This window comes from Echinops telfairi, unplaced genomic scaffold (genome assembly GCF_000313985.2).
Source record: "Echinops telfairi isolate 266 unplaced genomic scaffold, ASM31398v2 ScPeMD7_3533;HRSCAF=4204_0, whole genome shotgun sequence".
Taxonomy (NCBI): Eukaryota; Metazoa; Chordata; class Mammalia; order Afrosoricida; family Tenrecidae; genus Echinops; species Echinops telfairi.
The window spans coordinates 54294655-54307949 of record NW_022107431.1 but is presented as its reverse complement, the minus strand read 5'-3'; the positions used below and the strand labels follow the sequence as shown (position 1 = coordinate 54307949).

At 38.9% G+C, this 13295-nt stretch overlaps 2 protein-coding genes and 1 non-coding gene across 4 annotated transcripts in view; 1 reads left to right on the top strand and 2 right to left on the bottom strand.

Annotated features, from left to right (window-relative positions):
* LOC105978537 (heterogeneous nuclear ribonucleoprotein A/B-like) lies at window positions 1–726 on the top strand (the record flags this gene model as incomplete). The annotated part of the gene is given in 1 exon segment (XM_013004422.2): window positions 1–726. A coding segment is annotated over 1 exon segment (717 nt), but the record flags the coding sequence as incomplete, so codon positions are not given.
* HSF2 (heat shock transcription factor 2) overlaps window positions 1–13295 on the bottom strand; it is a 51388-nt gene that overhangs the window by 16823 nt on the left and 21270 nt on the right. For both annotated transcript variants that reach the window (XM_004702036.4, XM_004702038.3), the window contains exons 2-5: window positions 7758–7866; window positions 7473–7600; window positions 6313–6437; window positions 2057–2132 (exon numbers count right to left, since the gene is read on the bottom strand). In XM_004702036.4, the coding sequence (XP_004702093.1) occupies window positions 2057–2132; window positions 6313–6437; window positions 7473–7600; window positions 7758–7866 (438 nt within the window). The remainder of the gene's footprint in view (window positions 1–2056; window positions 2133–6312; window positions 6438–7472; window positions 7601–7757; window positions 7867–13295) is intronic.
* On the bottom strand, window positions 8327–8482 carry LOC115871155. The gene has a single exon (XR_004047132.1). It is a non-coding gene; the product is annotated as a U1 spliceosomal RNA (small nuclear RNA).

Below are 13295 nucleotides of genomic sequence, written 5' to 3'. Positions count from 1 at the left end.
CCGGCCGGCAATCAGAATGGCGCCCAGGGAGACCCGATCAATGCCAACAAGAATGCGGAGGACGCCGGAAAAATGTTTGTTGGTGGCTTCAGCTGGGATACCAGCAAAAAGGATCTGAAAGACTATTTTACCAAATTTGGAGAGGTCATTCACTGTACAATAAAAATGGATCCTAACACTGGGCTGTTAAGAGAATTTGGGTTCATCCTCTTCAAAAACGTAACCAGCGTGGAGCAGGGACTAGACCAGGAGTAGTCCCGGATGGATGGTCGCATTATTGACCCTAAAAAGGCCAAGGTCATGAAGAAGGATCCAGTGAAGAAAATCTTCGTTGGCGATCTGAATCCTGAGGCCACTGAGGAGAAGATCAGGGAGTACTTTGGCGAATTTGGGGAGATTGAGGCCATTGAATTTCCCATGGCTCTAAAGTCTAACAAAAGACGAGGCTTTGTTTTTATCATCTGTAAAGAGGAACCTGTGAAGAAAGTTCTGGAGAAAAAGTTTCACACTGTCAGTGGAAGCAAGTGTGAAATCAAGGTGGCTCAGCCCAAAGAGGTCTACCAGCAGCAGCAGTACAGCTCTGGGGACTGTGGAAACTGCAACCGAGGGAACCAAGGCAATGGTGGTGGTGGTGGTGGAAGTGGAGGTCAGGGTAGTACAAATTACAGGAAGAGCCAGCGATGCGGTGGCCACCAGAATAACTACAAGCCATGCTGAGGCCGTGGCAGGCACAGGAGCTGGCCATGCCGCCCCGTTTGGATATCAGTGAACATAATTATGTACCAAATTTTAACTTGGCAAACTTTCTATGGCCTGTCCCATGTGCATCTTATTTAAAATTTTCCCCCTGGAAAACACTCTCCTGTTTACTACTTCCAGAGTTAGTTATGTTAACAGCGTGCGGTTTATCAGAGGTCGAGCAGCATCGTGGGCCTAATTTAATACCAGGTTCCTCAAGACCCGAGGGGTGGGTGTGCACCCAGCTGTCGCTCTGTATCCTGGGCCTGCAGGCACTGGTGGGTAAAGAGTAAACTTGTACCTTTGTCACCTTTTTTCACCTTTTAATTTTATATTAGTTGTGTCATACATATCCTGGAACAGAAGTGTTAATTTTACTGTACTTTTTGGTACCTTTTTGGGAATCTAATGTATTGTAAGGTATTTTATGCATGTCCTGATTTTGCCACGACCTGGATATTGAAGCTATCCAAGCTTTTGAAATAAAAATTTAACACCACCCCACAAAAAAAGAATTCAACAACCTCCAAACCTAACCTACATTCAGTTTTTTAAAAGCATTATCTATTTTGACCATAGGCCAAGATTCCAACAGCATTTATCACTGTTCAAACCTGCTATACTAGACTTAGATCCTGTCAGTCATAGCCCTAAATTTAGCTCAAAGGCTTAGACTAACCCAAAGGCTGGCACTTTCTATACCCCACCCCCAAAAGAAACCTGTTGCTTAAGCTTAGAGTCCAGATTACTCAGGAGCAGAAAATAGCTGTTACTTACTTTTGTTTCACTTCTTATAGGCAAAGACTACATGACAAGGATACAAGTAAGAAAATGATTTTTAATTTCCCCAATAACTTTTAACTCAGACACTAAAATGTAGGACTCATTTTGTAACACCGTATTAATCGCTTTTCTGCAATGCAATGATACGAATTGATAAGCCTTTTAAAAATATATATAATTTAGTATAAAATGATTTAAAAATATAACTTTATCTGCCAAAACCTTAACTATGCCATAATAAAAAATTCAGTAGAGCTATGTCTTTTATAGTAAACAGTATGAAAAAAATCTGTTTTAAGGCAAAAGGCAATTTCCTCAGCTACAAGACAAAATAGAATAACCATCTTTAGCTAATGAAATTTCTTTTTAAAGGAAAAACAAAAAAATCTGACTTAATTTAACTTCAGTTTTACTTCTGTGTACCCAAAATATAAGAAACTAAAATCAATTACTGGCTAACCAAGAGACTTTTTTGTTCATAAACGGTTTTGTTGAACATACACAGATTGGTAATGGGGAGAAAAAAAAATCTTACTTTTCGAATAACTTGTTGCTGTTGTGCATGTTTTGCTCGCAATTCTGACACCTCCTTCCAAAGGGACTCATTCTCACTGTAACATTAATAGCAACAATAACAACAAAAGAAAAAAGATAACAACTTAGAAATCCAGGCCTCAATATCTCCATTTAGTAATACCAAAGAATTTAACTATATGTATACACATATTCACTATTTTTATGAGAACAGGAATACTTTGGTTCAATTACGTAGTAACAGTAGCTACATAAACATAATCCAGAATCATCCCTTCAAAGTTGTAGGATTTGCTACCTATGGCAACAGGTATACAAAGACTTGAAAGAAGCATACCTATATCCATACAGAAGCAGGCAATTTACTATTTAACAAGCTTTTTCATTAATGGTTGTTTTAAAAACAGACTAAGCTATTCTTTCAACATGGCTACCAAATACAGTCAGAACTTTTTAATCACCTTGGGGAAGTAACATTTATCCAACACTTGCTATGCTCTAGGTACAATGCTAAACATATTACTTAATAACTCCTATAAAAGTCCAAATGAATTATTAGCATCTCTGTATCTTTCATAAGAGAGGCTGGAGGTTCAGAGAAATGAAGGAATTGGCTTAAGATTCACACAGGTAATTTGGTTAAGTGTTAAAGTCAAACTAAAATCTGTTTGATATTATACCTACTTTCCCTCAAGATCTGTCTCCCATATGCATATGCAAACATAAAATGTTTTTTGTTTAAAAAAAAATGTCAATATAAGAAAACCAGTAACTTTCACAACAGCAATAGGATCTTTTAATTTATTCAGTTTAATCTGAAATTAATGTTGAAATGAAGCAAATATTCTTACATAGTAGATGTGTCAACTGTCACTTTTTTTATATCTTCCTTCATAAATTATCTTCCATAATCCAAACCATTACAAAAAGATCTGTCTGTGAGCTTATATTAAAAAACCACCAAAAAACAAACTAGTTTCAGACCAGTCAATTCTAATTCATGTATTTAAGAACAAAACTAGACTCCATGGCTATGTCCTTTGAGAAGTAAATCTTTAGCCTCAACTCTTCCAAGACATCTCTGGGTGAATTTCAGTTAGTAGCTGAGCACTAAAATGTTTGCACCACAAAGGGATTCCTGGTTTTCCACAGAAGTAATGAGAAAGAAACTCAAAACTTACTTAAGAACTACTATACTTTTCCTGACTCAGGATTTTAAAAATGCAGTCATCTACCTACTAAAGAGAAGTGGGAAAATGGCTACCTCTAAGACTGAGATGATGATTCTGAAATCCCTTTCATAGTTAAACTTGATCCCCCAAGAACTGGGTCAAAAGTAGCTCAGCTCACATGATGCAGACAACAAACATTATTAGTGGTTAAAAGTCCAATGTAGGAAATGGAATAGTTGTTAAGGCTTTGTAAAAAAAAGTTACTTGTTTGTTTTCAAGGATTACACTTCAATGTAAAGGAGGTCAAAATCCTTACTACTGGACGAATGGGTAAAATCATGATAAAAGATGAAGTTGTCAAGAATTTTGTCTTGCTTGGCTCCACTGTCAAGGTTCAGTCAAGATATTAAAAGACAAGGTAAATCTGCTCACAAGACCTCTTTAGAGCAGAGCTTCTCAACCTTCCTAATGCCACGACCCTTTAATACAGTTTCTCATGTTGTGGTGACCCAAATAAAAAAAATATTTTCGTTACTACCTCATAACTGTAATTTTGCTACTGTTATGAACTGGGTGACCCCTGTTAAAGGGTTGTTCAATCCCCAAAGAGCTTGTGACCCAGAGGTTGGGAACAGCTGCTCTAAAGTATGGAGGGGTAAGGCATACCTTATCCATTGCTTCATATGCACGTGAAAGTTGGTCACTGAGTAAGGAAGACTGAAGAATGGATGCATTTGAATTGTGGTGCTGGAGAAGAATACTGAAAGGACCACGGACTGCTAAAAGGAACAACAGATCTATTGTGGAGAAAGTATGATCAGAGTGCTCCTTAGAGGCCAGGGTAGCAAGACTTTGTCTTATATACTTTGGACATGTTGTCATGAGACCAGTCCCTGGAGAAGGATATTATGTTTGGTAAAGTAGAGGGGCAGCTAAAAAGAGGAAGGCTCTGAAGGAGATGGAATTGCACCATGGCTGCAACAATAGACTTAAGCAGGGGAACACTTTTACAGGTGGTGCAACATGACTGGAAGGGTTTCCTTCTGTTTGTGCATAAGGCTGCTATGGGTCAGAACTGACTCAATGGCATTAAAAACATTTTTCCCCTCCAATTTTATTTTGGTGGTGGTGGTAAGAATTTACACAGCAAAATAAACACTGAAAGGTCACTCTCTTATGGAAGACATTCGAGTTAATAATAGCTAAAAGAATGTTCCATTTTTGATGGGTAAAGAGAACGTTATGAATTACTACTGTTAAGCCTTTGGTCATCAATTAGTATAAAGACAGAACCCAGTGCCTTATTAAGAAGGGATGTATATATCTAGCCCATAAATAAGTTATTCCTGTGTTATGATAATGGTGCCATAACTTGTAGGGTAACAAAATAAAGCAACTTTTTGTAGTAAAATGTCTCAATACTCATGTATAAGCCGAGCTTTTCCAGCACATTTTCAATGCAGTTTTTGTGATAAAATTAGGTGCCCTGGCTTATATTTGCGTCGGCTTATACTCGAGTATATACAGTACTTTTCCAAGTTTATGTAAAATAACTATCAAGTAGGGCAAGTCTCTTTTAGAATAGTTTTTTTCTTCCACCCCGAAGAGATAGCCCACATAGAGAAAGCAGTTAAAAACCTTCATAAAAGACAGAATGGGTAGTATATACAGAATTTTTTGTGGTTTATATATCTTCATTTGTATGTGAAGATTCTATAAAAACCTAAGAATCAAATTTTCTTCATCAACTTAGCAATTTACTGTTTTGATTAGTAAGATTTGTTTATCAAGTAATTTTGAGGTGTGGCTAAGTTGATATACCAAGCCCAAAAACATTACTATTAGGGTTACAGTTCACACATACATGGGCTTAGTCCAAACAAAACATGCAAAACGTCTCTATTATCAGTGGATGATTGCAGACAAAGTCTCTCAGTTATACACTTCTCGGGTTATGGTGCCCTCAAAATAATAACAAAAAAGTCCAGTCAAAATAATTGCTTCTGAAGGGATCTGCTGAGTGAATTATAAGTCAAGGTAAATAGGTCAGCTCAGGTTATCGCCACTATTTTTTGAGATTCCAAAGAATAATCTTGGTAGATTTTCTTGTAGAACACAGAAAAAAAATCATAGAAATTTATTAGGAAAAAGTTTTAAGAAAATGGAAAACTGCACTGGTAAGAAGGGAAGTTGCACTTAGGAATTTTTTCCATTATGACACCACACTTACTCATTCCTCATGGGTAGCATGGGCTGTCCTATGAAAATTTCACTGAGAAACCATACCTCATCCACCCAACAACCTTAATTTGACCCCTCCAGACTTCTTTCTCTCCTTACAAATATTTAAAAGGAGCTTGATCTGAGTCCCTTTAGGATACCCAAAGTGCTGATTAGGTATATAAATCTCAGGGCTCCGAATTCTTCCAGGAAAAGTTAAGAGCTGGAAAAACTACCTTCAAAAGTGTACAGAGCTAGATGAAGGGTATGTGGAGCAGCAGTTGCTTCTTACTCTGCTATTTTGTTTAATACAGGTTTCTATGGTTTTGCAACAATGCTTTTTGATCTCCATCCTATTTTTCCCCCACAAGCATCATGCAAATGGAATATTGGGGTAGTCTATGGCCACAAATCATTGGCTACAGAGAAATCACCTTTTATTTGGGCTTCAGTAAAGTACCGTGTATTCTTGTGTATAAGCCGAGTTTTTCCAGCACATTTTAATGCAGTTTCTGTGGTGAAATTAGGTGCCTCGGCTGATATTCGGGTCAGCTTACACTTGAGTATATATGGTACTACAAAACCATCAACCAGTCTCTGTCAAGTCAATTTTGGCTTGTGGAGACTTCATAAATGTTAGATTACAACTTAACTTTTAAGTTCTCTGTGGCTGAATTCCTAAAAGTGGATTGTCAGGATTTTTTCTAACATACCTTAGGTGTACTTTTTGTTTGAAGTTCAAGACATTAACTGTTTATACCACTCAGTGATCGAAAGTATTTGACAATAAACAGACAACTTTTAACACCCAGCACACATATCTGAAAGCCCTTATTATTAGTATTAGGAATGATAGCTCGCTCACCTTTTCAATTCAGAAAGCCTGGACTCAATAGTTTCTTGCTTTATTTGAACCTTCTGAGCACTACTCATAATTTTTGTTAAATCTTCCTGACGAATTTTATTTTCTTCTGGTTTTGAAGATGAAACCTTGACAAAAACACAATTTAGAAAACAAAACAAATATCAAACACCATGATTGTAATCAAAACTTATATGAAATTTCTGTAATCTGTTTAAGGAGAGAGCTGATTCCCAAAAGCCTTAGATAGGATTCTAGGGAAAGAAAACACTTCATAGCTTAAGAGGAGGCGCAGCAGGAAGAGAGAGGAATAATTAGTCAAATACACACCCACACACAGGCTTCAAAAAGTTAATGAAAAATGGAATGAAAAGTGGAATTTTTCCACAAACATTCTGAAGTCCTCTTGTTTGTGTGTGCGTGTGATCTTAAATATTTAGAGTATTCTATGAGCAGGAACAACTTACAGGTTTTTAATTTTCCCTCTGTAATACCCGCAAGTCTCTTTATTACCACATTCCATATTTAATTAAATGTATGCAGCAAAAACTGCATGCTATGCCACTTGCTTTCACCATCTCAATTTACTTCTTCCTCTTTTAAGGATTTAGTATAAAGATCCTATTTCAGTAAAATACAAAAGCCATTCAAAAGTGTGAGTGCTTTCTATGTGCCAGGAACTTGTGCTCAGACTTGGATATACAACAAGAAATTATGGGTTTCATAGGATCAGTCTTTCTAGCCTGCTGACATTCTAGGAACACTGTATCTTAATAAGTCATCAGAAGGAATGAGACATCCATTATATAGATCACTTTTCATCCTCAGCCAGAGAGTAAACAACATTTTCCTTCTCACTAGAAAATATCTGAAAATTGATTCCTTAGTACAATTGAGCAAAGAGGAAAAAGATGGGAGAAAAATATTTCTACATAAATAACATGTGCATGTTTTTTTTGTAAATTGTATACCACTGCCCATAATACTTTCAGTCAGTATAGACATGTTTCTTATTTGCAAAAAAAAAATATGTAGTGTAAGCTATCTCAAAAAATGACGACCTATATATTTCTGTACATTCTTATTTCAACAGCTAAAATAAATGTTTGGTCAAGTATATTATATTCATGACAATGCCTTAATATATGTAAATGGTCACTCACCTTTCGTTTGATATTTTCTAACAAGTCATCCTGGCCTTGTTTGAAGTAAGGATGCTGAAATTCAACAGGCCCATCTCGTTCCTGCTTTATGATTCCAGAGTCAATATGTACTACTTTACGAAATCCATCTGAAAAAGAATCAAAATTCCGAGGACTGAAATGGACTAAAGTAAAAAATTAATAATGTTAATATGAATGCATTCCCTTTATCATAACATAAACAAACAAAAATAGTGCAAACTAGTTGGTAGCAGCACTCCAAATAAACTACTTGCCCATACTCACACATATTCAATTGCCTCACAAAGCTTGCCATGTTATTGTGTTTGAAGTATTTGGGAAGAATTTCTTTTGCAAATCTTTGTTCATCCAAAACCAGAAAACTTTGACCATTCTGAAACAAAACCAGAAAAGGTCAATTTGTTAAGGCACATGGTGATATGGTATGATACATGGGCAGTCCTCTCACGATTCCTTTGCACTAACATCTTTTTTCCTGTTATTGGCAACAAGAAACAATGTCAAGCTATGCTTGGCTGGCCACTCAACAAAAAATTTAGGAGTAGAACTGCCCCATCAGGTGTCCAAGGCTATAAATCTTTAACGATGCAGACTGCCACATCTTTCTCTCACAAAGCATCTGGCAGTTTTGAATCCTCACCTTTTACCTAGCAGCCAAATATTTAATCACTCCACTCCTAGGACCATCCACTTTGCTTATTTTGCTACTTGACCCTAGGAAACTAAGACATTATCCAATACACTTATCTCCCAATTAAAAAATAAAGGGGGGGGGGTGAGATGAAGAAATAATATGAGACCAAATGTTCGGTATTAAATTTGTTTTTGTTTTGTTTGAGAATGCAGTCCCCCACTACCACAAATTATGCAGTCAAGTTTCCCACATTTGGGGAAACCGCAGGGGTCAGCACATCCAGAGTGCAATGGATAAGCCTCACCTTGGGAAAATCACCTTCGTGATCATGGTATCTCCCCTGCCAGATAAGTATAAATTTGTTTTAAAAAGTAATCATATGACAATAATGATAGTGAGGATTAGTGAGCTGCTAACACCAAGGTTAGGAATTCGAATCCTCTAGCTACTCTATGGGTACAAGATTCTAGTCTCAGAAACCCTAAGGGGCAGCTCTAATCTGTGCTCTCACTGCCAGTCAATGCTGACTCATAGTGATCCCCTGTGGGTTTCCAAGTCTGTAATGATTTAACAGAGTAGAAAGCCTAGTCTTTCTCCCGTGGTGCTTGCTGGTGGTTTTGAACTGCCAACCATGGAGGAGTGCAGCCCAACATGTAATCACTACAACCACCAGGGTTCCTAATCTATGCTATCGGGTCTCTATGAGGTGGAATTGATTCAATGGCTGTTGAGTTTTGAACTATACAGGTGAAACCATTTTTTCCTCCAATAATAGGTGACTTTAATCCTCTGTTGAAAATCAGCTGTCCACACCTGGATGAACTCATCTAGCTTACTTCTGGGCCCTCAATTTGGTTCCATGTTTCTGTCATTACCAGTACCAGGTTGTTTTGACAACTGTGGCTGTAGTCCTCTAGTCTTCTAATAGTTTTCTTGATTGCTAAATATTTACTTTCCAGTCCTCCCTGCAAATAAAAACAAATCCTAACTGCCTTTGTGTTGATTCTGACTCACAGTGATCCGACTCATGTCTGAGTAGAATTATGTTCCATAGGGTATTCAGTAGATGCATTTTTGAAATGAAGATTGCCAAATTTTGCTTCTAAGGCACCTTTAGGTAGTCTTGAACATCCAACTTTTTGATTAACTACTGAGCATTTTAACTGTTTGTACCACCCATGAATAACAGGTCAAAATAAAACCACACCAAACCCATGAAAGTCAAAGTCATCTCAAAAAACAAAGACCTGCCCCATAGGGTTTTCAGGGCTGTACTTTTTACAAAAGCAGACTGGACTGCCACATATTTGTATTGCAGTCAATGGTGACTGAACCTGTGAACTTTTGATTAACAGCTGAGCCACCGCATCACCCACCTCCATGCAAATAAATCACACAAACTCACACCCACTGAGTGGATTCCAACTCATAGAGACTTTATAAGACAGAACAGATCTGCCCCTTTGGGTTTCGGGGACTTCACACCTTAACAGGAGCCAGAAGCCTTATGATTTTCCTTCACAGCAGCAGGTGGGTTCAAATGACTGACCTTGTACTTAGCAGCTCAATGCATGGCCAGAGGGTCATATAACATAGGCCTGGCTAATAAGATATAAGCAGAATGTATGGGGTAGGACTTAAAGAGAAGCTTGAGGGTATTGTGGGGAGAGGGAGGAGGGTTCAGAATATGTAATCCCAAATCTCAATTTCTCTACTTAAAATGAGATAATGGTTAGAGTTCTAGCAACCACTATTTGTGGTAAAGGCATCTAAAGTCTGACTAAACAATTACAGAAGGTATCTGATCATCAGACCTGAAATAAATAACTCATCTCTATCTGTTTAAGTCACTGTTAATTGGACAGAATACAGGTGAGAATAAGTCTACACCTTAGTCTAATGTGTGAACTTCATCACCTTTGTTTCTTGGGCATATGGTCTACTGGAAGACAAAAACCATGCCTCCATCAAAGCCATTCCTCAGTCTATAAAAGCCATCTGAGAAGCAGGAGTACATAGACAAAAATCCCAGGACCATGGAAAAAGAGCCACCAGAGAAGCATGTTCAAGATTTCTGTCTAAAGTGATGGAAGCTGAGACCAGAGACACGAGAGGCTGTGGCTGAGACACTATTGGACACACTTAAAGGAGCCAGGGCAATGCACAAAAAAGAACATGAGACAGAACCAAGAACATAGTCAAGAGTATGGGACTGTAACTCGAGTGAAAAAGCAGGCTTCCTAGCCTGCAGAAGGAGAAGAGAATGCGGCTGAGAAGTTGAGTATTAAACACTTGGTTGCTGGCTGAAGAGGTGCTGCTGTGAGCCATTGGCTGTATCCTTAACGTTTACTGATCCTGACTTGTGGAAACCTATCAACTTCCCTAATACCAAAACCAAACTCAGTGCCGTAGAGTCAATTCTGACTCATCGTGATGCTACTGGGCCAGTTACACTGCCTCTGTGAGTTTCCAAGACTATAATTCTTTACAGGAGTAGAGAACTTCATCCTTCTGCCTTGGAGAGGTTGGTTGGTAGTTTCAAACTGCTGACCTTATTATGGTTTTCAAAACTCATAACCCACTATGCCACTAGGACTCTCCTAACGTCCCTAATTTAAAAAATTGCAAACTCACTGCCACTGAGTCAATTCTGACTCACAGAGAGGCCTGATGGTATAATAGTCACATGTTGGGCTGAAACCACAATGTTGGCAGTTCAAATCCATCAGCCCCTCTGAGAGAAACAAGGCTTTCGACTCCCACAGATTTGTTGTTGTTAGGTGTCATCGTGTCTTTTCCAACCCATAGCACAACAGAACAAAACACTGCCCAGTCCTGCGAAATCTTCACAATTGTTTCTATACCTGAGCCCATTAGTGCAGCCACTGTTGTCAATCCACCTCATCTCGAGGGCCTTCCTCTTTTTTGCAGCCTCTCTGTTACCCAGCATGAAATCCTCCAGGGACTAGTACCCTGAAAACATGGCCAAAGTATTTAAGACACAGTCTTGTCATCCTTGCCTCTACAGAGCACTCTAACCATACTTCTAAAACAGATCTACTTGTCCTTTTAGTAGTCCATGTTATTTTCAATATTCTTCAATTCAAACAGACATTCTTCTTCTTTGGTCTTCTTTATTCAATGTTCAACTTTCCCATGCATATGAGGCAACTGAAAATATGGCTTAGATCAGGTGCACCTTAGTCCTCAAAGTAACATCCTTGCTCTCAATACTCTAAAGAAGTCTTGTAAAGAGATACAGTCTCAGACACTCCAAGGGAAGTTCTACTTTTTTTTTTTTTGCAGGGTCACTTTAAGTTATCTGAGAACTTCCCTAAAATGCCCTTAATATTAAGTATTGCCTGTGATTTTTGTGTGGTCATTGCAATGGATTGTTGAACCCAGTACAGTAGTGCTGTGAATACGAAACTCATTGCTATCAACTCAATACTGACTCATAACAACTCTACAGGACAGGGTAGAATTGCCCTGTGAGTTTCTACGACTGTAACTGTTTATGGGAGTAGATAGTTTGGTCTTTCTTCCTGAGACCCATTGGTGGTTTTGAGCTGTCAATCTTGCAGATTGTAGTCCAACACATAACCACTATATAGAAAATGTTACAGTATGTAATTTGTTTAAATTTATAATATAATGCCTTATTCTCCATGGGCAAAGATTAGATTTCTGAAAATACTGATGTTTCTAAGGCAATAATAATGAAAGCTTTTGGACTTCTGAGAAGATGGTGACTGAGTAACACATACCAGAGGGACTCGCAGAAATAAACCGAGGAGAGTTACTAAAAAGGAAATTCAATACTGCTGGATTGCAGGAGGAGCATCATAAAGATAAGTAGGCACAGATCCACAAGGTTTTGAGGGGCTGGGGGCTTTTAGCTTACAACAGTGGAGGCTGGCTAGGGTTTGACCTTAGCCCTGCCATTGTCTTGGCTGGAGCCGGGACCATTTGGAGGTGGGCCGGGGGCTTAATCTCAACACAGCTACAGTCTGCCTCTGGGCAGGGATTAAACCCTTGCAGCCCCACAGGCAGGGCTCAGCTATATTGTTACATTTGTTTCCCTCTCTTCTCTCTATTCCCCCAAAGTCTCAGCAGGCTTAGTGTATTTTTCCCCCCTCCTTGTCTATTCCCTGTTCTCTCACATTGTACTGGTGACCTCCAGACCACTCCCCTTAGCCTAGGGCATTTACGTCTGCCCCACAACCAGTTAGGTGAGCTCTACTCTGTGCAGGAATTGCTGCCTGTGTGGCTGGGGGAGCTCAAATTTTTCGTTTGCTGTCCCATGTGATGGAGGGAACTTACTCCCGCCTACACATTAGTGCCTCACTTGGCCTAAGGCAGCTCAGCCAACACTCGCCAATGTTCCATGCTGCTGAAGGAAGCTCTGCCCAACCTCCGCAGTGATCTACCTGGCCAACTTAATTCTGCCCACCATTCACAGTGTTCTACACAAAAGCAGGCAATCCACCAGCCTTCTGGGGCACTCCCCTGAGAGGAAAGCCACAGGAGGATAAGGTAGTAAGCTAATTCCATAGTGAAATAAGCTGTAGGCAATTCGAAGCAGCATTCCTAAAAGTCTCCCAGAGAGAGCCAGTGCTCTTCGACTCCCTGGAAAATGGCAGCTGCCTCCTCTAAAACAATGCAACGCAAACAGCCATCAACCCCAATGAAAAAAAAAAGGAGAAACAAAAGCGAAAGTTAGAAGATGTCCTGAACCTAACGACATGCATAGAAGAAGCAGACATTGAGCTGCCACAGAAAGACATTTTGAGAATTCTGTTTGGAATCATACAGGAAACAGGGAGACAATACAGAAAAAGGATGAAATAATAGAGGAGATAAAGTCCATACACCAAAGGGAAATACATGAGCTTATGAAGGAGTTAACAAAAACCAGTAGCAGACTCACAGACTTAGAGAATCGAATGGAGGAAGGAGAGAACTGCACCAGTGACCTGGAGGACAGTCAATCAGACTTTAACAAACGTGAACAAAAATCTAGTAAAATCATCAGAGAAGCTGATGAAAACCTAAGAACTATGCCTGATGCTATGAAGCGGAATAACATTAGAATTATTGGCTTACTGGAGGAAGACACAACAAAGAAGTCATCTGCAACAATAGTGAGAGAATTCTTGGAGGAAAAC